Source organism: Cucurbita maxima, unplaced genomic scaffold (assembly GCF_002738345.1).
Source record: "Cucurbita maxima cultivar Rimu unplaced genomic scaffold, Cmax_1.0 Cma_Scf00007, whole genome shotgun sequence".
Taxonomy (NCBI): Eukaryota; Viridiplantae; Streptophyta; class Magnoliopsida; order Cucurbitales; family Cucurbitaceae; genus Cucurbita; species Cucurbita maxima.
In genome coordinates, this window is record NW_019272023.1 from 1,648,691 (window position 1) to 1,671,434 (window position 22,744).

General features: G+C 35.0%; 5 protein-coding genes and 1 long non-coding RNA gene across 16 annotated transcripts in view; 4 read left to right on the top strand and 2 right to left on the bottom strand.

Annotated features, from left to right (window-relative positions):
- The window catches only part of LOC111481560 (trafficking protein particle complex subunit 8-like), a 21,844-nt gene extending 16,691 nt beyond the window's left edge, over positions 1–5,153 (top strand). For 4 of the 6 annotated variants that reach the window (XM_023127044.1, XM_023127043.1, XM_023127049.1 and 1 more), the window contains 8 exons: positions 839–1,024; positions 1,139–1,249; positions 1,521–1,682; positions 2,153–2,311; positions 2,746–2,979; positions 3,184–3,357; positions 4,120–4,229; positions 4,331–5,153. In XM_023127044.1, the coding sequence (XP_022982812.1) occupies positions 839–1,024; positions 1,139–1,249; positions 1,521–1,682; positions 2,153–2,311; positions 2,746–2,979; positions 3,184–3,357; positions 4,120–4,229; positions 4,331–4,862 (1,668 nt within the window). In that variant the 3' untranslated portion in view covers positions 4,863–5,153. The remainder of the gene's footprint in view (positions 1–838; positions 1,025–1,138; positions 1,250–1,520; positions 1,683–2,152; positions 2,312–2,745; positions 2,980–3,183; positions 3,358–4,119; positions 4,230–4,330) is intronic. The other 2 variants (XM_023127045.1, XM_023127047.1) reach the window with 2 other exon arrangements.
- A 947-nt stretch (positions 5,154–6,100) lies between these two features.
- Positions 6,101–8,210, top strand: LOC111481705 (syntaxin-121-like). Its single transcript, XM_023127273.1, has 3 exons — positions 6,101–6,202; positions 6,331–6,893; positions 7,495–8,210. The coding sequence occupies exons 2-3, from the start codon at positions 6,359–6,361 to the stop codon at positions 7,878–7,880; spliced, it is 921 nt and encodes a 306-aa protein (XP_022983041.1). The 5' UTR covers positions 6,101–6,202; positions 6,331–6,358; the 3' UTR covers positions 7,881–8,210.
- A 523-nt stretch (positions 8,211–8,733) lies between these two features.
- Positions 8,734–12,773, top strand: LOC111481696 (putative deoxyribonuclease TATDN1). Of its 3 annotated transcripts, none has more exons than XM_023127260.1 (13): positions 8,734–8,859; positions 8,939–8,980; positions 9,087–9,138; positions 9,221–9,321; positions 9,835–9,892; positions 10,010–10,053; positions 10,124–10,204; positions 10,299–10,369; positions 10,493–10,603; positions 11,288–11,370; positions 11,467–11,683; positions 12,316–12,399; positions 12,531–12,773. In XM_023127260.1, exons 3-13 carry the CDS (start codon positions 9,129–9,131, stop codon positions 12,607–12,609), a joined length of 939 nt encoding a protein of 312 aa, XP_022983028.1. In that variant the 5' UTR covers positions 8,734–8,859; positions 8,939–8,980; positions 9,087–9,128; the 3' UTR covers positions 12,610–12,773. The 3 variants fall into 3 exon arrangements, with proteins under 3 accessions (XP_022983028.1, XP_022983027.1, XP_022983026.1); XM_023127259.1 differs by having other exon boundaries at positions 8,735–8,866; positions 9,087–9,107; XM_023127258.1 differs by having other exon boundaries at positions 8,735–8,859; positions 9,087–9,107.
- Positions 12,774–12,845: 72 nt separating this feature from the next.
- LOC111481694 (33 kDa ribonucleoprotein, chloroplastic) lies at positions 12,846–15,409 on the bottom strand. The gene is made up of 4 exons (XM_023127256.1): positions 14,824–15,409; positions 14,596–14,697; positions 13,523–13,831; positions 12,846–13,279 (listed from the first exon to the last, which is right to left on the bottom strand). Exons 1-4 carry the CDS (start codon positions 15,271–15,273, stop codon positions 13,154–13,156), a joined length of 987 nt encoding a protein of 328 aa, XP_022983024.1. The 5' UTR covers positions 15,274–15,409; the 3' UTR covers positions 12,846–13,153.
- On the top strand, positions 13,252–18,134 carry LOC111481824. Of its 3 annotated transcripts, XR_002718103.1 has the most exons (4): positions 13,252–13,338; positions 15,742–15,932; positions 17,758–17,889; positions 18,045–18,134. It is a non-coding gene; the product is annotated as an uncharacterized LOC111481824 (long non-coding RNA). The 3 variants fall into 3 exon arrangements; XR_002718102.1 differs by lacking the exons at positions 17,758–17,889; positions 18,045–18,134 and adding an exon at positions 16,558–16,643; XR_002718104.1 differs by lacking the exons at positions 13,252–13,338; positions 17,758–17,889; positions 18,045–18,134 and adding exons at positions 15,303–15,391; positions 16,558–16,643.
- LOC111481693 (nuclear transcription factor Y subunit A-10-like) lies at positions 16,174–20,187 on the bottom strand. Of its 2 annotated transcripts, XM_023127255.1 has the most exons (7): positions 19,924–20,187; positions 19,685–19,822; positions 18,992–19,277; positions 17,997–18,106; positions 17,842–17,910; positions 17,495–17,635; positions 16,174–17,177 (listed from the first exon to the last, which is right to left on the bottom strand). In XM_023127255.1, exons 3-7 carry the CDS (start codon positions 19,257–19,259, stop codon positions 16,773–16,775), a joined length of 993 nt encoding a protein of 330 aa, XP_022983023.1. In that variant the 5' UTR covers positions 19,260–19,277; positions 19,685–19,822; positions 19,924–20,187; the 3' UTR covers positions 16,174–16,772. The 2 variants fall into 2 exon arrangements, with proteins under 2 accessions (XP_022983023.1, XP_022983022.1); XM_023127254.1 differs by lacking the exon at positions 19,924–20,187 and having other exon boundaries at positions 19,685–19,915.
- Positions 20,188–22,744: the final 2,557 nt, after the last annotated feature.

Here is a 22,744-nt window from a genome sequence, read left to right on the forward strand (position 1 = left end):
TGGAAAAAAAAAAAAAAAAAAAAAAAAAAGAAACGAAAAAGAGAGAAAATATGCTGATGTTACTCATAATTATTCTTGGGTATTGTGCTGAATGTAATTATCAATTTTTCATCATTTATATTAGCCACGTTTAGAAGTTGTTTGGGTACTACTGGTTGTCCTCAAATAAAATATTCTCGCAAGTTGTCTGGCCCTATAATAGGATTAGCATGTTTGGATATCAAGTCTCACAAAACAAATGCATACAAATTTGAAATTGTACTGACTATAGAAATTTAGGCTAATCCAAGCGTACCAAAGCGAAATTTAATTAGAGTCACAATCTACTAGCTTTAAAAAAAAAGAGACCTTAAATCGCTTTTTCTTGAATTGAAAAGTGCAGAGAGAACACAATACTCATACTAGAATCCAGAACCAAAAGGAATGCAATGAAGTTATAAAAGTGATTAGGAAATGAATAACTCAATAAAAGTAATGTATGCAAGTCCACAAGGCTGATAATATGCAACAAAATAATTGGCCTAACCAAAGCATTCATCACAGGCATCTAAACACATCTCATCTGTATATTCGTCCTTATTACCTGCAAAACAATCAGCTGAAGGGTAATCAGTATGATAAATGCTGGTTTTTTAGTCCCTTTGTATTTTTCTTTTCATTTTTCTGAATGAATGGTCAGTTCTTTATGTAGAAACAAAATCCTACTAGTCAACAATTATGGTTTATTAGTCTTAATTGATAAAGTTAGGTTATGCATCAGTTCTTGGCGTATTGTTAAATATTTCTTATTGAAATTATTGTTGTCTCAGAATTTATAATGGCAATTCTAATTTTCCAGGTGCAACTGACAGTTACTCCCAAAATAGAAGGCATCCTACAAGTTGTTGGTATTAGATGGAAACTGTCCGATTCTATCATGGGCTTTCACAATTTTATTAACAATTTAGGACAGAAGAATATTGCGAAGGGGAGACAGAAAGTTAAGTATTCTCTTGCTGATAACCTGAAGTTCATAGTGATCAAGGTACATATCTTCTTCATAGCCTCTCTATCATCATGGTTGTTTGTTTCTAAAGTTTTTGAGTTGCTAATTAAGCTGTAACTACCTTTTACTTACACCTATATTCTTAACATCCAGAGTCTACCAAAGCTTGAGGGCAGCATTCTTTCACTTCCTAAAGTTGCATATGCTGGAGATTTACAGCGCCTTGTCCTTGAACTGACGAATCAATCTAAATTTTCTGTAAAGGTATGAGCATTGCAACTTGACTATTCTTCACATACCTAATTACTTGACCTGCAGAATTTGTAATTCGGTCAATCACAATTTGGTTGATCTTAAAAAGTCTTAAAGGCCTGACCTTTACTACAGAAATAGGCAGATACTTGCAACTTTTCATCAAAAAGACTGCTTGACCAGTACCTCTATATGTCTTGCAAAGATTTTGTACGTATGTTTTTACCATGTGGCAAATGTTGGCGGACTCTTACTTAACAGCCTAATAATTACATTTTGGCAGAATCTGAAAATGAAGATCAGTCAATCACGATTCTTGAAAATCGGGAAGCAAGAAAATATGAATGCAGACTTTCCTGCTTGCTTGGAGAAGCCAATTAATGGTGAACAGGGAGTACGCCCTATACCTAATACAACATCAAATGATACATTTTTGTTTCCAGTGGTCAGTGTCAATCATGTTCCTGAGCTATTTATTAACTGATCAACAGCAATAAATTTTCCAGCGGCCATACTTTCAGCTTGAATCTTTAAAAAATTACAAACCATTAGATGGTTCAGGTGTTGACAATTTCAATTTTGAAGAAAATTTCTTTTGAACAAATGATTATGCAGGTTTTCTTATGAACCCCTTGCTTTTGGACAATCATATAAATTAAATCTGAAGTCTGTATGAGTGGGATTATAAGGTTGTTAAGATTAATACTATTGGTAGCCGAACTTTGTAGATAGTGTTAAATATATTATTGTCATCATTCCAAGATTATGAGACTTTTGGATTCCAGTTTTTCCTTTTCTTTTAAACCTAGTTTGACAAATTTATGTTAGAATTAATTATTTAATTATTTTATGTGTTTTATTTCCTAGTAAGAGAATGAATACTTCAGTCATGTATCTAAGACTCAAATGTTCCAGGACACTTCAATTCAAGGCGGAACACCCTTATTGTTGCCCCTTTGGCTTCGAGCTGCTGTTCCTGGAAATATATCCTTATACATAAGTATATATTATGAGATGGAAGGTGTATCAGATATCATGAGATATCGCATTCTACGCATGCATTACAATATTCAGGTATTGCAAAATGTGCATAACTTGGTGGCTTGACTGACTTTAAGCTGTGTATAGTTTTGTCTTCATAGTTGAAACCAATAGGTTTACCCTTGATATAGTGATAATTCATCTTAGCAATGCATTCTTTTTTGGCCTTACAATCTTCAGGGTTCAGAAAATTTTCCTTTCTGTTACCGTTTCTCCCCGTTATATGGAGAGTACTATCTGTTATTTTGTTCTTTGGTCCTCTCGGTGAATGTTTTATCTACCAGAAAATAAATATTTATCTTTTTTACTTTGTCTGCTTTAACTTTGGTGGTTGATTTCTCTTTCCATATTCTTGGAGTTGCATCGCTGATTTATTAATTACTTCAGAATAAAAATTTCTCCCTCTGGATGGATTTATCGTCTGCTAAATATTCTAAGTTGGGTTTTTTTTTTCAAACTGTCTCAAGGTTTTGCCATCCCTGGATTTATCGTTCCAAGTCAATCCATGTCCATCAAGATTGCATGAGTTTCTTGTCCGAATGGATGTTATGAACAAGACTAGCTCCGAGGTTTTCCAAATTCATCAGTTGTCATCTATTGGACAGAACTGGGAACTTTCGTTACTTCAACCTGTTGATAATATTTTTCCTTCTCGAGCTTTAATGCCTAATCAAGCATTGTCATGTTTCTTCGTTCTCAAGGTATGTACAAGGAGCTGAATCTAAGCTAAAGTTTTTCTTTTCTAATTATCGCACATGCATTTGGAGTAACTGGTTTACTATTATTTTTATCTTTGATTAAGCAGGTTTCAGTAGTTAACTATGCATGCTATAATTGGAGTAACTATTTGGAAAAAAAGAAAAAGGCTATAGCTACTAATCTCACAAATTCTTCTCTGTATTCAGAATGTTAACAAATTGTTCAGTTCTGAAAAAAAAGTATCTTCTGTCCCGGTGCTACTTGGAAGTGATCTAAAGTTGGGTTCTCAGAGTAGCGATGAACAGCTCTTTGATACGGCTAATTTTCCTCTAGCTGCTTTCCATTATTCTGAAAGAGCATACCAAGGAACTTCAAACCAGGTAATTGATTTTCATTTTATCTATGTAGTTTACTTCCAAATGCTTACTAATAATGATTGAATCCCGAGTCTCTCATATAGAAACCTCCCTTATGGATTTTAAGATTTCCAAGCCCCCAAGTGTTAAAAAGAAGAAGAATGATTATATTTCAGCCCATCCTTTGAAATTTTCATAAAAAGGGGTCTTTTCTTCTTTTCATTCATGCTCGGAGGAAATTTTTTTGAATTCTGAGTCAATTGTAGAAAGATGTACATGGCTTTTAGCACCCTCCAATAGAAAATGTCGCCTTGCTACCTTCCCTTCACCTGTCCTGCCTCTCAACAACCATCATTTTCACTCCTTTGGATCTAGTTCTAGGTTTAATAAGAGGAGCTATTCACTCGAGAACGGACCCTCCGAGGTGACATCCCAAACGTTGACTCCAAGGTAAGCTTGAATAATGTGGAATCAGTCATTCAGCCAATGGATTTAAATACAGAGGTTGATGTTCGTAAAGATTATTCTTTTGAAGCTTTTGACTCATAATTTCTGGATTGAGACACGAAGACTCCTCTTCCTATTCCTTCATTCATGTCGGCCAAATTGGCTCTGTTGATAGAAGGTTGTGGTCTTGAGTTTTATGAAATTCCTCATTCGGCTCAAGATTGAAGCCCCGCTACCACGGTCTTGGGAGTTGGGGCCAATCAACTATTTTACATTCGTTGCGTTTTCTTGTTTGTTTAAGTGTTTGCTTCCTTACTATAATCGTTCTGCATTTATCAGGACCTAAATACAGTAGACTTTATATTGATCACTCGGCCACTTAAGAATACTACTGATCCTGGAGTTTCTGAATCATCGCGTCTATTCTCTCATCATGTGTGCCATTGCAGGTAATATTCAAAGCAATATCTTACAGTTCTGGTGATGCAAGCTTTTCTATTTGTGTATATATCCATTTATCTTCCTTTGTCTTTTCTTTTCATTTATGCAGTACTTCAAGCAACAGTCCTATATCTTGGCTACTTGAAGGGCCTCGGAGTTCATATCACAACTTCTCTTCTTCTTTCAGCGAAATCAATTTCAAAATGACAATCTTTAACTCTTCAGATTCAATTGCATCCATACGCATTAAAACAATTGACTCAGCTGAAGGTAATGAATCTGCTCCTCCATCCCCTAGCTCTGCGAACCAAACAGGATGGCACTATGCCTCACTTACACAGGACATTAAGGTCACATCTGATGTTCTGGGAGCACAAATGGCTAAGTCATCTTCACTTGAAAGTGTCTCTCCATTTATCTGGTCCGGAACAAGCTCAACAACACTACAAATTGAACCCAACTCCATGGCTGAAGCTCCTCTTCAGATCTGTATCTTTTCTCCTGGAATATATGATCTCTCAAACTATATTTTACAGTGGAAACTTCTGCCGTCATCTCGATCAGGAAACGACGAAACTAACGTCTCATCAGGAACTTGCCAGGGCTATCCATACTATCTTACTGTCCTTCAATCTAATTGAGACACTTCAAAATCATGTATGCAGGTCCTTCTTCCATTCCTTTTTTGCTTTAGGAGTGTTTTCATAGCATTGTTATAATGTTCCTTGTGAATTATATTCATATCAAAAGCATTTTTGATGGGGGGGTAGGAAAGCTTAATCAAGCTTATCTATAGTTACATAAACTAAATTCTTTCTCGGTGTTGGTGTAATAAGGGGGAACTAGAACTACAATGACCTTTTCACCCTGTCACTGTATACATACTGACATTTTGGATTAGAGAAACGTGATCTTATTCCAAGTTATAGGAATTGGAGTTTTTCTAAGAAATTTAAACTTGAAAGTAAGAAAATTTATGATTGGTTTTCATTGGTACTAATGGTTCATGATATGAAGATGATATCATTATGGAAGCTCTCAAGTTCCTCCTATCCCTTTCATTTCAATTTTATGGATTAGCTCGATGGGTGTCGAACAAAAAGAAGTTAAAATGTTTCATCTTTCTAAACAGGTTGTAGGTTCGAAATATCTAATAGTTCAAGGTTATAGTGCGTCTTTCAATAAGAAGTTTACACATTCAAGTTCTCCAACTTGTATTTGTCGTGTAATACAATAGAAACAAAGTTATAATCCGCTCCGAAAAGGATGTGATATTGATATTCTAAAAAAGTTCTAAACTTTACACGAGTGAGCGACAAAATTATCAAATTATTGAAAAACATTATAGGGGAGAGGAGGAGAGATTAGAGAGCGAAAGAGATCGAAAACGACCAAGTCAAAGGCAGTCTCCAAACGCGTTTTCTAAGAACCCCATAAAAAATAATTGTCCAATAGCTAACAACTTCTTTGCCTACTTTAAAAAAGAAAACAAATTCTGCTGCCTTTTATTATAATCCTCAATTGCCATTATTTTAATTTCTAGTTGTGTAAATAAATGTTTAATATTATTAAAAAAGCGTTGAATTCCCCTCGTGATATCTCTAAAGTATCACTTAAAACCTTAAACTAATAAATGTATCAATTTTAACTAGTAAGTTAATAAATTTAGACCCATTAATGTATAAATTGTACACGTGTATAAAATTTATTTAAATGCAACAATTAGTGTAAATCAGAAAAAAATAAGATAATCAAATAGATATTTTTGGGTTGAAATTCACATTTTGAATATCTTTTAGATAATAGTATTACTTATTTATGAAATACCAATAATATATTTAAAAAATAAGATTTTGGAATTTTCTTATTTTTATTTTTATTTTTTTATCATCCATCCTTCCAAGGAACTTCCTGTGATCCATTTCTTCAGCACTCTTCCGCCCACCCCATTGACTTCTCTTTGTCCGCTTCAGATTCCTCGGTTTGTAGTCCATTTGACCCAGATTCCCGCTTTTCTCATATAACCCTTCAATTCCTCTTCTGGGTTCTTCAATTCTCCTGTTTTTGAACTCACCCAATTCTCCATTCTTCTTCTGGGATTTCGCTTAGGTTGCAGAAGAAATTCAAAGGGCTGCCAATGAACGATTTGTTCTCTTCTCGCTCTTTCTCCCGCGACAGCCATGTCGTTGAGATGGGCAACGCCTCCTCTTCTCCCACTGCTGTTAATCTCGACAAGTTCTTTGAAGATGTTGAGTCCGTTAAAGATGAGCTCAAGGAGCTTGATCGACTCTGCAGCAAACTCCATGACTCCCATGAACAGAGCAAGACGCTTCACAATGCTAAGGCTGTCAAAGACCTCCGATCTCGCATGGATTCCGATGTTTCTCTTGCTCTCAAGAAGGCCAAACTCATTAAGGTCCGATTGGAGGCTCTTGATCGCTCCAATGCCGCCAATCGGAGCCTCCCGGGTTGCGGCCCTGGTTCCTCTTCTGATCGAACTCGGACTTCTGTAGTCAACGGCTTGAGGAAGAAATTGCAGGATTCCATGGAGAGCTTCAACAATCTCAGGCAACAGATCTCCTCCGAGTACAGGGAGACCGTTCAGCGAAGATATTTCACTGTTACTGGTGAAAATCCGGACGAGAAGACCATTGACATATTGATATCTACAGGTGAGCGAACTCAAATTTGATTGTCTCATGTGCTTAGTTCATCAATTTTGGCTTCTGGATTTAAAGCTACTTGTGGATGATAAAATTTCTGGATCACCATGATTTGTCATAGAATTTCGTTCTGAGATAGATATCAAATTCATCTATAATTTGCCCCAAACTGCATCTAATGATAAGTTGTACAACTGTTATATATTTTCCCCATTTGATTGTTTAGAATTGCTTAAGATCATCTTAACTTGCTGTAGTTTGATGTTTATGGAGGAAGTAGATCTTGTTTCTTTGATCCCCTCTTTTTGTTTTCTTTCAATTCTCTAGGAGATGGATGCCATTATTTGGTGAATGAACAAAAATGAGTTTCAATATCTTTGAAATGCAGGAATAAGGGAGATATGATTATATCTGATATTGAAACGTAGTCTTAATATGGGATTGCTAGAAATGAGCTGTTGGATGGTAATTGAATTTGATATCTAATCCCATGGCCTTCAATTATAAGTTGAATCGTTGGAGCTGATTTGAGCTGATTTGAAAAATGTAATCTGAAGACAAACAATGAAGATCTGCTAACGTGATAAGATATATATCTCCAACTATGCAGGTGAAAGTGAGACATTTTTGCAGAAAGCCATTCAAGAACAAGGCAGAGGCAGAATCTTAGACACCATTAGCGAGATCCAGGAGAGGCATGATGCTGTAAAAGACCTGGAAAGGAACCTCAAGGAGCTGCACCAGGTTTTCATGGACATGGCAGTCTTGGTGCACGAACAAGGCGAGAAACTCGACGACATCGAGAGCCAAGTGAACCGTGCTCATTCTTTTGTCCGAGGTGGTACACAGGAGTTGACTACAGCCAGAGTGTACCAGAAAAACACCCGAAAATGGACAATTATTGGCATCATCATTTTGCTCATCATTGTCTTGATTATTGTCCTCAGCCTTCGCCCTTGGAAGAACAATAACAGTAGCTCATCCACAACACCCTAAAACGCCTGGTTGCAGGCCTCGTAGTCTCCTGCCAAAAAACTCTCGATCGAGCCCTCACGCCATTCCACAGACATCAGGATCCTTTCATCTATGTTTTTACCTCATTTTATTTATATTTTTTCATTAGTATCATGATTTCTTTAGTTCTATAAAAGTTTAGACATGGAGAGATCAGAGATGGAGTGGCTTGTTTGATGAAAACCTTGAGGGCCTTGATGTGTCATTGAATAGCCAGGAATGGTTCCTGTTGACATTATTGTATACTCCCTTTGGATTTTTGGATTCTTTTGTGTAATAGATTTGATATATTTGGGAGTGATTTAGTTTTCACAACTAATAATTGTAATAATTTTATTCGAATGTTTATAGGTATAATTTACACCACCGGTTAAATTTATGTCAAAAGGATAGTGATCATTTTTCGATAATTTTTCGATAATCTTTCGATAATTTTTCGATAGTGTAGTCTTCTTCAAATGCTCGATGGTCAAATGGGTAGTTTTTATAGTACGAAAAAATATTATCATTTAAATGGAAAAAACACACAAATTTTTAGAATTTAAATGTCTTTACCTTCCAAAATTTCTTAAAAAACAAGTAAAGAAAAAGATAAAATAAAAACGACCCAATTTGTTTATTAGAATAAATGCATTAATTATTTTAAAAAATAATCCTTATAAATAATATAAATAGATTAATATAAAATTTATGAGTTTAATCTATATAATTATAAATATTGTTTTAGAGGAAATTGGTAATATATATATATAAGAAAATAATAATTTAGAGTTTTAATTTTTTTTTCACTATTTTAAATTAAATTATTTATTTCCTTTTACCCAAAAACGAATATTAGTTTCAAGAAAAATAAAAATCCTGTCGGATTTGGGAGGGTGTTTCTGTATAAAAGGGCCCATCGGAGAGGACTGGGATACGGCGGGAGAGGACTGGCGATAGGCGATAGGCGAATCCATTGCAGGTTCGAGGTCATTTCTCTCTCTTTACCTTACGAATTCGAAGCAATTTCAAGCAACTTCAATCAAAGCTCATCTTTCTAGATCTTCTCTCGCTTTCGAGCATGGGAACACTGCGAATGATAGGTAAGTAACTTTCTTCCCAGCCCGCCAAACGCTATCATTTCCCGCTTCTTTACACAATCGAGCTGCAATTAACTCTTTTCGCCTTTCTATCAATGCTGTCTCGCAGATATTGCGGTCAATTTTACAGGTGAGGCTGGCATTTCAGTCGATGATAAAATGTATACTGTTTATACATTAGAGTAGACGAAAGGGTCTATGTCCTTATTTCTCTGGAATGAGATTAGTATTTTGAATGCACAGATGGTATGTTCAAAGGAATCTACCACGGGAAGCAATACCACGCAGCTGACATAGCAGCTGTATTGAGCAGGGCTTGGAGTGCTGGCGTTCAGCGAATCATTGTGAGTCTTGTTCATTTTGTTTTGTAATGCGTATTAGCTCGTATGCGTGAAGGGTTATCCCCAATGTTCGGTTCTTTGATTGCTTTTTTGGTATCTTTAAGTTCTGAAACATGTATCCATGGATTGGCTTCCTTAATGCTCTCATGTGCTAATCTTTCACTATTTCTTTCTGCCAAATTTACTTCCTTACGGCTCGGAGAAATAGAAATAGAAAAAAAGCATCCTAAAATGCCGACCATATGCATATTAGAGCGAGAAGGGATCTCAACTTGTTTTTTAAAGATTCTTAACAATACATTATTTAGACTTGGAGGTACTATTCATTGCTTGATGGTGTTGAAATGTGGGTATTGTTTTAACTCTCAGGCCTTGAAAGATGAAAGAAAATAAAAATACATAAAGCATGCATGTAAGATGGATTCTGATCAACCATTTATGTCTTACTGTCTTTTTTTTTTTTTTCCCCTTTTTTGGCCTGAAGATGATACAATCTAGAATAGTTTGTAATTGCAGGTGACTGGTGGATCACTCGAGGAATCAAGGGAGGCCCTTAAAATTGCAGAAACAGATGGTATTATTTTGTTTTTGTTGTCTAAATTCTGTTGAGCTTCTTTGTACTCTTTTTGAACTTCCTCATCCCCTTCTGGGTTATCTGTGTTTCTCTTGGTTCAACTTGTTTTGCTTGTAGGAAGGCTTTTTTGTACTGTGGGTGTGCATCCAACAAGATGCAAGGTTATTTTTTCTTCTATTTTTGGTGCCTCGTTCATGGTTTCGTATAGCTTGTGATATACTTTCTTTTCAGGAATTTGAAGAGAGTGGTGACCCAGAAACCTATTTTCAGGCTCTTCTTTCATTGACCAAAGAGGGAATTGAGAAAGGAAAGGTTAGAAAACTCATGTCAGAAAAGTCTAATTTTGACCTCTTTGTCATGATTCTTTGAGAGGATTAATCATCTTCTTGCCACACATGTATTTAAGGTCGTTGCAGTTGGTGAATGTGGATTAGATTATGATAGGCTTCACTTTTGCCCTGCCGATGTTCAAAAGAAGTAAGTATTCACTGAGAAGAATATTCTTCAGATCCCATGTTATGTATTACATTTTCTGCAATCCAACAGATGCAGTCTTGTATTATAGAATTGGCTATTTATTTCTGAGCTGTGCAATTGTAGATATTTCGAGAAGCAGTTTGAATTAGCAAACGCAACAAAGCTTCCTATGTTTCTACACATGCGTGCAGCTGCTGAGGATTTTTGTGGTATTGTAGAGAGAAATAAGCAAAGGTCAGGCTTCTAAACTAATGAGAGAACCAAACCTGTACCATCTTAAAATTTTCTAGATTTAAGGCACTAATCATCTGGATTTGAAATTGAAACTTAGAAACAAGATAACGGTTTTGAGGAATAAAACTATAAGCACCAAGAGCAAAAACATCAATTATTTCAACAGGGACATATCTGTGCAAGCAATATGCTGGGATCCAATTTATTTTTGTGTAAATTATTCAGTTCTCTGATATATATACACATTTGATGACCACCAGCTTTTCTTTCAGAAGAAATTGTAAAGGAAATGATAGAAACAATAAAATGGACATAAATGAAAGGGAAATAAAATTATTTCCTCATAGCAAAGAAAGAACAAACTTGAGGTGGATGTAATTATCTTTCATACACATTATAAGAGAGAAAAGAAATACATATATGTATAAGCATTCATACATCACATATCTTTTTCTTTTGGCTGAGAGGAGAAAAGAGACAATTATACGGGCATAAACTTAAAAAGGCTAACCGAGTTGCACTGTTAAAGAATACAGTTCAAGTATTACATGTGTATACTTTTCATTTTCCTCATTTCCTTTCGATTATTGCAATTCTCATAAATGATTAGGAACTTGCAAAAATTAGCTGCTTTCATTTCTGATTGCACGGATGTTGATCATGCTATTTATGCTTGTTGCATAGGTTTTGTGCTGGAGTTGTTCATTCTTTCACAGATAGTGCAGAAGATCGTGACAGGCTTCTGCTATTCAGTAATTTGTACATAGGTGATTGCCACTTGTTCATCCTTCCAGCTTTATTTCTTTCTTTATTTATTTTTCTCTTAAATTTCATACCCCAAATTAATTGCAACTTCTAAACAGGGATTAATGGTTGCTCCCTGAAAACTGCGGAAAACCTTGATGTCGTGAGGGGTATACCAATTGAGAGATTGATGATTGAGACGGACTCTCCGTATTGTGAAATCAAGAATACACATGCTGGGATTAAGTTTGTTAAGTCTGTCTGGGCTTCTAAGAAGAAAGAGAAGCATGACGAGCAGTGCATAGTGAAAGGCCGGAATGAACCATGTTTAGTTCGGTAAGATACTTTGTATTTTATTGTTGTTCTTTTCCTCAAATCGCATTCCTTTTTACATTTTAACAGTTGTTTATATCATCATACAGGAAAATGCCTTTCAATAATTGCTTCTAGGTTTATTTTTTTCAGAGGAAACATAATCATTTGATAGATAAAAATTGCTTCTAGTTTTAGTGACCAACTATATATGCCTGTGAGGAGAAATATGAAAGAACTACCATCATACTTTGTGCAAATTCTCAAATTACAAAAGAACCAAGTTTTGCAAACTTCTAATATGAGTTGGGAGGATAAGATGCATTATTGGAGCCAATGTTTCTTCTTTTAGCTCTCTTCTATTTTGAATCAGAAGTTACAATAGTGAGCTCTGTTGATTTCCTTACGAGATTTGTTGACTTTATTGGTTGATTAGAAGCGTTCGTTCTTGGTTGATTTGTTAACAAGGACAGTCTTCAAAGTACGATAGATCATTTTTTTCTTTGTTGCTGATGAAGCTTGTTAAAATGGAACTCTTCCTGTGTCGATCCCTTCATTGTTTGTTTCTAGACATTTTTCCTTGGTAGTGTTTTTAAAGGAAGGCTTGTGATTGATGCGATTTATTACATTTCTAAGATTTTGCCATGTTTTTTCAGGCAAGTTCTTGAGGTCATGGCTGGATGCAAAGGCATTACAGATATCAATCAGCTTAGTGAAACTTTGTACCACAATACTTGCAGGTATCATGTATTTCCAAGAATGAGATAATATCATAATTCATACAAATACTTCTAGATTTTCTGCAAGACCGCAACGTTATTCATAGAGTCTTACTGTTTTCTCTCTCTACTTGGGTTGGTCTATTTTGCAGAGTTTTCTTTCCTCAAGACCTGGACTCTGCAGCAGATGCCCTCCTTGCTGGTTCTCATGTTCTTGATGAAAAAAATTAGTATAAATCTGAAAAACCTACTTTCTGTTAAAGTCTACAATTTTTACACACCATTAGTTTTGGAAGCATAAGCACATTTTTCTCCAAAATGTTAACTTTCTTTCATCATTATGACTCCAGCTTTTCAGAATCCTTTTTTCTTGGGAGCAATTCTTGGCACTTGAATTGTTAATTCTCAGTAGGGAGGGAGAGAGATGACAAACAATTAGTGGTCATAGTTACAATTAGCAAAGATAATGGAAGAAAAGGCTGAGAGACTGATGTATTGTAGTACTAACTCGGAGAAAAGAGACTCCATAATACATAAGAGTCCAATTCTGAAGTCATACATAAAATACTCGTTAATCTGCGGCAACAATTTAGCACTTTCCCTCAACTCACATCACTCAATGAAAAAAAAAAAAAAACATATGCTTCCTTGGTCGTTGAGCAAGGAATGAAAGAGAATTGCGAGGGAAATCCTGAAGGTATTCAATTTGAAGAACAGTCCCTAGCCTTCAGTTTCAGTTTAATTTTTGGGCCAAATCAACTATCAACATCAGATTTCAGGCACTGATACTTGTAAGCAATTCATTGCTGTCGATGGTATTCTCAGTCCTTGTGAATGCTGCTGGAGAAGTTGGGGCCCGGTCTGCAGCCATGTTCAAACGAAGTGGTCGCCCTTCAACTTCCTGGTAGCATATTTGCATGGAAGAAGTCAATAACACAGGAATGATTGTACAAAATGCAGGTACATTTTCTCATGGCCTTTTCTAAACTAATCTAATTCTGGTTTATGTTTATGCATTGTAAACATCGGCCATTTAGAGGTAGCTTATAATGTAGTTCAGGATCAATTACATCAGTAAATTCTGTCACAAGTTCATCATGTCTAATCTCTAAAATCATATTGAAAAGTAACTCCACTTTCTTACCACTCCGTTCATGGAATCCAAAGCAGACTCTGCATCCTCGGCAGTTTCAAAAGATACAAATCCAAAACCTCGACTTCTTCCAGACTCCCTATCATAGATGACCTTGGCACTCAATATCCCTGGTTGGTTTTCAAAAGCCTCTCTAAGACTCTGAGAAGTAAGTCCCCAACCAAGGTTACCTGCATATATCTTGTGAGGACTATCTACAAATTTGTTATAGCTGCTTCTAATCTTTGGCCCCATGACTTCCTTTTCTCCTCCCCTTGGAACTTCAGGGAAGTTCACCCGAACAGTTCGCCCACCAATTAGCTGACAAGTAATTCATCCATTAGCAACTTTATAGCAACAATATCTAACAATCAATACATTACTCAATCATTTAGAGATATCATAATGTGGTGTTTAAACTATTAGAGGCCCAAGCATTTGTAAACTCTAGTGCATAAGAATCATACACTAATGACTATGTGAGATAACAAATTTGAGCGAGTGGCCCCAAAGGGGTAGATTGTGAGATCCCACATCGCATAGAGAGGGAAACAAAGTATTCTTTATAAGGCGTAAAAACCTTGAGGGAAATCATGCTTCGTTCTCCTCTCCCTAACAAACGTGTTTTAAAAACCTTGAGGGGAATCTTGAAAGGGAAAGCCCAAAGAGCGTAATATCTACTAGCGGTGGGCTTGGGTTGTTATAGACTAACTCTAACATTATATCATCTAATCCCACAAAGACACCAACAATGCCAACACTAGATGGCTATGCTTCCATTCAATCAATGGAAAAGCACTACCATCATTTACATTTATCAGATGTTACACCCAAACATCAGAATTTGCCTACAGGTTTGGACTTTCTCCAAAGTTTTGTTTCATTGAGAATGATTTACTTAAGTTAGTGTTTTATAGAGGCAACTTTTTTTCTCTCAGCAAGATTCAGCTTTAAGGTGTTATCAATCAGCAACCATCAGTAAGTTAAGTTAAGCTGAACAAACTGGATATCCATCCCTAGTTTCCACCACAATTGTTAAGCGAAGACAAAATGAAATGAAGAGAGAAAGAATAAGAAGTAGTTACAGAGCCGTCAAACATCCGAATTGCTTCTTTAGCTTCCTCCAAAGTTGCCATTGTCACAAATGCAAATCCCCTACTCCTATCCGTAACTTTGTCATAAATAACCTAACAGAAGATCCGGAAGAAAATCACATAAGAAACCAACAATGGCTAAGCAGCTCCAATAAGCCCTAGAAGAATGGATTCAGACGGATAAAGGTAAAACAAAAAGAAGCTAGATCAATCACAAACCTGTACAGAAACCACATGACCGGCTTCGGCGAAGACCTCAGTCAATTGGGAAGAGGTCATAGCATATGGTAAATTTCCAATATAAAGCTTCCCTGCGTCGCGAGATGCCGATACCTTTTGTTCGTCTTCCTCCCGGCTTTCTTCTTTTCCATCCGATTCTTCGGTCTCTGCGTTTTCTGATATAGGGTCGGAGACTTCGAGTCCCTCGAATGCAGGAGGAGCACAGTAGAGATGAGAAGCGGAGGAGAAAGCAAGAGGGTAAAAGTTGGGTAAATGGATTCTGAGCTCGAGAAGCTTCAATGGCTTCGGTTTTGGAGAGAAATGGGAGGGAATTCGGTTGGGAAGCTGGGTGAAGAAGAAGAGTTTCTTGCAGGGTGATGAAGAAGAAGAAGAAGAAGAAGAGGAAACTGAAGCTGCAGCAGCAGCCATTGTGAGAGAAGAAGCTGACATTGAGTAAGAAAACAGTAGTAGAAGTCGGAGATGGCGGAATCCCAAGTTACAGGGATGGATTTTGGGGATTGGATTGGGGAGCTTTGAAATTGAAAGACAAAAAATCCCACTGGATAAGGTTGCTTTGATCGGAAACTTTTTATTGAATCAAAACATTGTGCTATATATTATATATACATATATATATATATTATATATAATATTTATGTTCAATTTTTTTTAGTTCAAGAAAAATTTAAACCTTGAACAAAGACATATTTCTTAATTAATTGAATTAATTCTTTTTTTTCTTGGATTAATCCTTATCATTAGAGTTCATTATAATTTTCTTTCTTTTCTTAAGAACATATTATTTTATTAAATCTCAAAATCTTAGTTTTCATTGAAAATCTTTTAAAATATTATTAATTTCTATTATAAAACAAGAAATCAGAGAACATTCCGTTTCTGTTTGTTTCGGATTAACAGCGAGCGCGGCAACATGGGAGCGGCGTTCGAGTGACTTCGAAGCTGAACCCAAGCATCCTTCAGACTCAGAGAAAGCCTTGAGTTGGTGGTGATCTGTCGTCTCTATCGTCACAAATCGACGGCGGAGGTTCCAAAATGTTGCAGATCTCGTCAAACGCTCCGAGTCCATGAAGAAGAAGCTCAAAATCCAGGTGCCGATTTCCTCATCCTCTCACTTAATCTATTCAAATCTCATGTTTAAGAACTAAACTGGATGCTTTAAACAAGCCATTATTGATGGAATCCAATTATTTAGTTGATTCTTTACTTTTTGTTCCCTACGAACACTTTTTGATCTATTATACTATTTATTGTTCGCCAATTTCTTTATGTAAAAACGTGATTAATTTAATGAAGAGAATCATATCAAGTTGATATTAAATAGTCAAAAGAAAAGTATGAACAGTGAGAGATGTTGCATTGTGTGCTTAAAAAAGAAACAGCATGGAAGATATTACAAAGACTATATTCTTGAAATACACACAAAGACAATATTCTTCATTACACACAAACTGAAAAGACAAACATGAAAGTTGTCCTTAAACAAACAAACCCACAAGCCAAGCATCTTTGTTCGGTACAAAGTTCTTTAGAATGTCTGAATTTGAAAAGCCAAACTCTAGACTTAGTGAACATTCTTCTTGTTCTACTTTCAGGGTCATAAACGAAGTGCAGAATTCATACTCTTTATGCTCTTATTCTTGAAACAAACCCTTTTGTCTACTGCAATTACTTCGTTCTGGTTTTCTGATTGGATGATTCTTTGGTTTCTCTCAGTCACCTCCTCATGCTGAGAAGCAAAACTGAGATAAGAGACATCCTACACCTACATTAATTAGAGCCAAAAATGACTTGCCATGCAACCAAACGCGGGGTCTATCCCCATCATGAAGCTTGAGACAATTGTCGGGACATTGCACCAAGCTGGATTTGGTCGCAGAAAGCTGGGGTTTTGGTGCGATGCCTCGCACCAAGAACCCATTGCTTCCCTGTCAAACACAAAGGTCATAGCAGTTGTCAGCTGCTGCAACCCATTTGGGCAGAACCATGCCATGCTCTCCACCATCAATGATCTCTGTCTGTGACTGCCTTGATGGACCAAGATGGTTGATTTGAAATCGTTGCAGTCCCCTTGAGAACATGCTAGATACCTCAGAACTCGAGAGACTAAAGCCCCTCCCCTTGCCTTCATTTGGGGAGTTCAAAGCTCCACTTTCTGATTGAAGAACCACAGAACATTGGGAAGAACCAGTTGAATCAGAAAGGTTCATGTCTTCAATTTTCTTTGGTTCCATTGAGGCTTTCCCATTTTTCAGAGCCTTTGTGTTCAAGAAACGGCCACCAGATCCCCGTGGACGACGCATTGCGTGAAGATGACGCGATTCGTGCATATATGGCTGTAAGACAGATATGCAATCTATATCAGGAGTAATGTGGATATATAGTTCTGCACAGGACAAAGAAAAATATTTGGACTGGCGGATGTTACTGTGGCATATAAAAGCATAACACAAAATTCTCATAACCCTCAGCTGGTAAACAGAAATCAAGATGTTCTTGGAAATTACTCTTTAAACAGACATCTGTATCAGGTAGACTTCTAGTCATGCCAGAAACAAAATATACCGACAGCTACCTATTCACATGCTTTGATGCACATATCTTCTAAGCATTCCCAAGAAAAAAGAGAGAAACCTGAGTAAGACTTGCATACCTTACGAGTTTTTGCAAGTCTATTCTCCATCATTGCCTTAGCACGGATCTTCCTGCGCCTAATGATTCCATGATACTGCTTTGCATTCACATAAATAGGTCCATCATCTGTTGTTAAGCTCATTGGCAGCATAATCCGACCCTGAATATTAAGTTTTTTATTATATTGTATTGTTTTCCACTTCCATTCTGAATTTTTGCATGCTAAGCTCACCCTATGCAGCTCTCTAACAGAGTTTCATCTTTATTTCTTTTGTTGGAAAGTTTTTAAGAAACTAAGACAGATTCGCAGAGAATACATGCAAGTAAAGAAAAAAGGGTATGGTTGAAGAATGGAGGGAAACATACTGGTATTTGAGGAGCATATGCTGAGAGGATGCCATAATGCTGTTCCATGTAAGGATAATTTGCACATACCTACATTTTTTTTCTCAGAATCAGACATAATATGAACAAACAGCATTGTTTTAGAAAAGAAATCCAATTAACATTTTAGATCATACCATGGGCTGGCCAAATCCAAGCTCAAAACGATTGTGATATTCTGACAGGGGGGATTGCAGGGAAAAAATTGGTGAAGGTTTTTGTGGATCCACAGAAATCTTACAGTCACCTGCAAGGATTTTTCAACAGAAGTTTTCTCATCAGAGAAGGATAGAAACCTCACCATTGTGATAGATATTTTAATTAAGCAAGCACAAAAAATGGGGAAAAAAGACTTTCTCGAGCTTCATACTCCTTTCTTTCCCTCTTGTTTCATAAACATTGAAATGAAACTTCAATGTATATCTTTTTTCACCATTCCCATAGTGTATGAGACAAATGTATGTATTTCGATTAGGGTTATATTTTATGGCTACGATTCTACCTTATATGTCTTTTTCATTCTGTTGAAAATCGATTTTACGGTATAGACGGTTATGATCTCCCCTCTATGTCCTGCGGTAATGATTTTTCTAGCATTACGACCTTTATCACACGATGCTGTCCAAAGATCAAATTATTTCGTGGATTGGATTTTACTTGACTGTCTACACCTCCATTACGTGTGCTCGGAGTAGAAATTTTGTATAAATGTATCGCCCTGCTATTAAGTATTTTGATTAAAGTTCTCTTCTTTCCTTGATGGAGTAATAACTAGGAATGATATTCTGACGAAGGGAAGGTAAAATATTAGTGAAGGAAAGAGGGAGATTCAATGAAGTTGGATACTCTCTACTCTTGGATAGAACTCAATATTATTTAAAGCTTGGGGATGATCATAGGCTACCTGCCCTCCCAGCCTAAGCAAACTCAGCTTACTAAAAGCATACCCGTCTCCCAACATCATGCTACTAAGTTACAAGTCAAGTCGATCAGCTAACAATCTATGGCCCTCCTCTCTTAAACATGTTTCCTTTTATAGACAATTATTTCCGGTGGAAATCCTTCATATAATCTAAAGATATTCTAAATATGATCATGGAAATGAAAATGAATGAATGAAGCAGAAAGTTACCAGGATAGATGGAAAATGGAGCTGTGTTCAGTTTCTCAAAGCCATGAGCAGCAACCTGGAGAGCTTGTTCGGTGCCAGTGAACTCTTTCCCATTACTTCCAAGTTGTTGAATGGTGGAAGAAGCCTTCAACTGACCAAAATCCCCAAAGAATGATTGACAACCTTGCCCATAGCCACTCCACAGCCGAGCAGGAGAAGATGATAACTGTCCGAGCGAGTTGGGAACAACTCCTTCATGTTCTTTCAAATACCCAGTTTGTGGTGCCATTTTCCAACGCCCCAATTCCTTCAATTCATCAAAAGAAAACATCTCAATGGGTCTATTCTGAATAAACCGATGAACTAAGGGGAAAAACAAGTCAAAACAAATTGAAGTTCATCTGGGCAGCAGCGATTGAACAAAATAAGAAGATGAACAGCCAAAATTGCCCCCAAAACAACAGACCATAACAACAGATAAGACATAAACAGAGCAACAAAAGCAGAACACAAGGCGATTAAGCAGACCCATATCAATAGAAGCTATTAAAGGAAGGATGAAACAAACCCAGAAGAGAAAAGGTCCCACAAACAACTAAGTTGGGAAAAATGAAGAAAAAAGAAAAGCAGAGCAGCGAGTGAAGATGAAAAACCTTGCTCAATGAAGAACAAAAGAAGAAAGGGGCAAAAAGCAGAGGGCAAAAAAATACTCACAAATTCAGAAGCAGCAAAAAGAAGAAGAAGGATCAGCAGCAGCAGCAGCAGCAGCAGCGGCAGCACCTCGAACTTAATATACGCACAAGAACCCCATTTGATAGGAAGGCTGCTGGTTGGTTCATTTCAAGCAAAGCACTAACGAAGAGAGAAAGAGAAGAGAGAGAAAGAAAGAAAGAAAGAAGAATTAATGCACACAAGTGTAAAATAACTAAAACCCAATAACCAATGATCTTCACCTTGCATGCAACAATTTTGTTCTATATGGAAAGCTAACATTAATATATATCCATCTATAAACAAATTTTTATGCAAAATAAAAAAACAAAAAAAATCAAACTTTCTTTTCTGGGATGTTCTTGATTTCAATTTGGGATATGGGTTTTTCCAATTTTTCCATTCTGTTTCGTGAATCAAATGGGTTTTTGATAAAACACAAATAAAATACTCAAAGTGTGGTTAGGGAATGATTAGTGGTTCTAATTATGCTAATCAGAGTCCTTAATTCGTAGTTGTCTGTGATCTGGTTTGGTTCACAAACTCAATGGGGAGTTGAATATCATATCAAATAATAAAATATCATATTTATTTCCGCTTATTTTATTGAATGGAATACCATTTTCTTGCATTCATTGCACTATTTTTCTGCTTTAAATGATGCTTAATATTATTCTAAGCTACATCCAAAAGTTGACCCCATTTTTTTTTATTTTATTTTTCGGAATGGATCTTAGGTTCGATTAGGTGGACAGCATTATGTTTTCTTTTATCCGTTTATATCTATCTCGTTGTTCAACTATATTCAAATTAACTTTAGTGTCTTATTTATTGAGCTATATTCAAACTAAGCTTTTGGTGGCTAAATATAAATTATACCAAACCCACTCGAAAATAAATATCTTTTTTAAATAAGAAATAAATACTCAAAATGGGTTTTTTTTTTCTTTCATTTTTATCTTTTTGTATTTAAAAAATTTTAGAAAGAGAAAGAGAGATTCTTAGGTGAGATGCACCATCATAGATCCATTTACTATATATTTATTAAAATATAAAGGCCAAATTCCTATAAAGAGAAGGCACAACTAGATCATTTTTTTTTTTAATCTTAACATTATTATTATTATTATCATTATTAATTGGATAGGCTTTTCTATATTTTTCTTAATACACTAAAGATTCAAAGCAAACATGTCTATATACCTAATCTTTTAAATTTTTCTTTTTCTTTTCTTTCTGAATATTTTTTAAATAATTGAAAAAAGTTGGTCATTTTTTTTTGTAAAATCATGAAAAAATATATATATATATATATTATAATTAAAAAAATATTAGTCAAAATATATTCACTTTGTGTCTTTATTAAAAATTATTATAATTATTTTTATGAAATTTAATAAATTAAAATTATGCCCTTTGCATGCATGAGGACTTTTTCTTGTAACTGAACTTAAAATCATTGCCCCTAAAAAAAGGTACGGTTAAGTACCAAAGTGTTCCCTTAATTTATTTTTCCAATTAATTTAGTTTAATTATCAAAAAGTATATATATTTATATTGATTTTTCATTTATCTTTCACCAAAATCCACGTTCAAATTTAAATATTAAAAATCTTGGGATTTTTTTAATAAGTAAAATCTGGATTATTATTATTATTATTATTATTTAATTGCTTCACCTTTTTTCCCTTTAAATTAATTTAATTATTGTCCCATAAATTGAAAATTTTGAGTTGAGAAAATCAATAAGCTTTTATATATATATATATATATATATATATATTTTAAAATATCAACATATCTGAGTACCCAAAGTTCTTTCTTTGGAACATATTTTAGTATATTCCATTATTCCCATATTACAAAGTCATAAGCAATTATAGTTTGTGTGTGTCAATTTCAATGTCTCTATGATAACACCAATATAATTTAACCCAAAATAATTATATATATATATATTTATTATTATTATTATTTAGTATAAAAATTTAGACGTTTTCTTAGCTAAAAATATTTAAAATTAATGAAGCTACTTTGTTATCTTCCATTTGTACATAGAAGCTTAGATGTTTGATTTAAAGAAATAATTATAAGTCGATGCTATCGAAATAAAATTAAAAATTAAAACTAAATTAGAGAGAGAGATAAAAAGCTTATAAGAAACATCGATCACATCAAAAACCCACATATTTATCTTAATATCACTCCGCTTCATTTCCTTTTCTCGAGCACATTATTAATTTGATAGAGAAAATTCCTCCATTACTACAGCGGCAGATATCTTCATAATGTAACGATTCGTTATTGGGTTTTTTTTTTAAGGTAATGGCTGAATTTTGTGAAACTTTATTGTAATTTGTGGCGATGTATATTTTTATTAATAGTGACTAGAATGTGCATGTTAGTAACTTATAAGGAATTGACAATAGGGCTTTATAATATATTAATTAATTAAAATAAATATGTCTATTTTTAGTAGTGGACGCTCCATTACCCCCTTTACCTTCTTCATAAATTTATGCAACACCAAAGCAACCAAATAACTCTCTCTCTCTCTCGAATGATGACGTGTATGACACGTGGCAATTTGAAAGGCACAAAGTAGGGAAAAAGGGCCAAGTGGATGTCTATTAAGATGGCACGTATATATTATATATATAGAATCAAAAAGGACTCTCTCTTCCACTAAGATTTTCTGCCCACGTCATATTACCAAACCTTTTACATTAACCTACTTAATTAATAATTAATAATTAATACTTAATTATATTGGAATCTCTCTTCCATTAGAAAACGCAAATTAGAATCGAGTGTGAAAGGAAAATGTTTAAAAATTACAAAAAGTTGGATCGAAATTATTGGTCCCTCTCTAGCTACCTCTCCATCTTGATTTAATTATTAAAAAAATTGGTTCCTAAAATTTTAAATTTTTTATGTATTTATATAAATAAATTTATTAGATATGAAATTAAAATTTTTTAAAATTTATTAAAACACTAGACTAAACAAAAAACAAAAAAAAAAAAAAAAAAAAAAAAAAAAAAAAAAAAAAAAAAAAAAAAA